The sequence below is a fragment of the Tribolium madens genome, unplaced genomic scaffold, assembly GCF_015345945.1.
Source record: "Tribolium madens isolate multiple individuals breed KSU strain unplaced genomic scaffold, Tmad_KSU_1.1 Scaffold_3;HRSCAF=73;Tcas5.2_LG2, whole genome shotgun sequence".
Classification (NCBI taxonomy): domain Eukaryota; kingdom Metazoa; phylum Arthropoda; class Insecta; order Coleoptera; family Tenebrionidae; genus Tribolium; species Tribolium madens.
Genome location: NW_025401006.1, coordinates 14,582,974 through 14,584,640, shown reverse-complemented (window position 1 = coordinate 14,584,640; position 1,667 = coordinate 14,582,974). Strand labels below are relative to the sequence as shown.

The 1,667-nt window shown below is 32.8% G+C and overlaps 1 protein-coding gene across 1 annotated transcript in view; it reads left to right on the top strand.

Moving 5' to 3' along the window:
• The window catches only part of LOC123007735 (peroxidase-like), a 14,063-nt gene extending 12,604 nt beyond the window's left edge, over positions 1-1,459 (top strand). The window contains exons 7-9 of the mRNA XM_044403155.1: positions 970-1,126; positions 1,178-1,348; positions 1,400-1,459. Coding sequence (XP_044259090.1) covers positions 970-1,126; positions 1,178-1,348; positions 1,400-1,459 — 388 coding nt within the window. The remainder of the gene's footprint in view (positions 1-969; positions 1,127-1,177; positions 1,349-1,399) is intronic.
• Positions 1,460-1,667: the final 208 nt, after the last annotated feature.

Below are 1,667 nucleotides of genomic sequence, written 5' to 3'. Positions count from 1 at the left end.
ATAAATCAAGAGCATTTACCAAAAAACTTTCATTTTTCCGTCGAAAATATCATAATAGAGCGCTTTTATTGGTAAACTCCAAAAATTAGAGAAATTTTGACGAAACAAACCAAAAAATCAGAAAGAAAGGATCTCACGTTTTGACCAATCAAAATTGCTAAAAAATCTTAATGCTAACTAAAATTAATATGTAATAATAAAAGATAAAGAAACCTAAAGTAAACTCAAAAGCGAAAAGAAACAGAGAAAGCTAAAAGTTGAAATGTGCAAGAAAAAAAAGACAAAACAAAGTAAAAAATAATGTTTTCGTTCACAAACAACTAAAATTTTTTTTATAATTCCAAAACTTGAGATTATTGTAAAAACCGCTTTTATCTGAATCTAGTTTTGACATTTTTCCACATTTTTACAATTTTACTACCGCTCACCTTCAAAAACTCAAAAAATTCAAAATTTTTTAAACTTGATCCAAAAACATTTTATGCACTTTTTTGAGTCTTTAGCACCTCTAGAAATGTAAAAAACGTTAAATAGATCAATTTTAAAGATAATTTTTTTTTGATTTTTGTCGAGATTTTGGTCGATTTTTGCCACCCGGAACGGTCTAATGGCAATAACTCCGGACTTATTGGAGATAACCTCTTATATTTAGTACCGTCAGATAGAAAATTTAATTTTCTTTCTAACACAAAAAAGAACGTTGCTCTACGATAAGTAATTATCGAGAATTTCTGATAAAAATAAACATTTTACACATGTCTACCTCAAAATATGATATCATTGAGGTACAGTTTTGCCGGAATTTACAAAATAAAAAAAAGTAAAAACATGTCTGTAGGACTTAGAGCAAAAGGCGAAAAAACGTTAGAATTTGCATTGATTGTCTATGTAATGGCGTAAATCATAACTAATTTTTCTGTAATAAAAACAAAAAGTCCTGAAATTTTGCCCTGAAATTTGACTTTTCAGCCTGGTGGACGAGCACCGCAGCAGTTACGGCAACCTGCGCCTCAGTGACTGGTTCAACCGTCCCGCCATCGTCGAAGAGGGCGACAATTTCGACGAATTGACCCGTGGTTTGGCCACTCAGCCGGAACTTGCCTCCGATCCTTACCATGACAGTGAGGTAAAGTACCATCAAGCGTGAAAATCCCCCATTTCAAGGCGAATTTTTCAGATAACTCAGTTTTTGTTCCGCGACGGCCAACAATTCGGTCAGGATTTGAAGGCCATTGACATACAACGAAATCGCGACCATGGACTCGCTTCCTACAACGAATATCGAGCCTTCTGTGGACTTCCAAAAGCCCACACTTTCGAAGACTTCCTCGACGTGATGACACAAGAAGTAAGTCCGAAAAAAAATTGAACTAGTTCCATAGTAGTTTCTTTTTGAGAGAATGTGAAAAAGTTTACAAAAAAAAGAATAAAAACTGCGTTACTTTCTTTTCTTTGTTAAACAAGGCAAAAAATAGGTCAAGAATTGTTTTTTTCGTCGATTTTGATATCTTTAGAGTGTTTTCCAATAAAAAACACAAAATTTTACAGATTTCGTCAAAAAAGTGCAAAAAGGTAACCAAAATGCGTAATATATAATGGATTTAAGCATTTTCTAGCAAAACAAAATAAAAAAATTGGAAAAAAATCGAACTAGTTCCATAATAGTT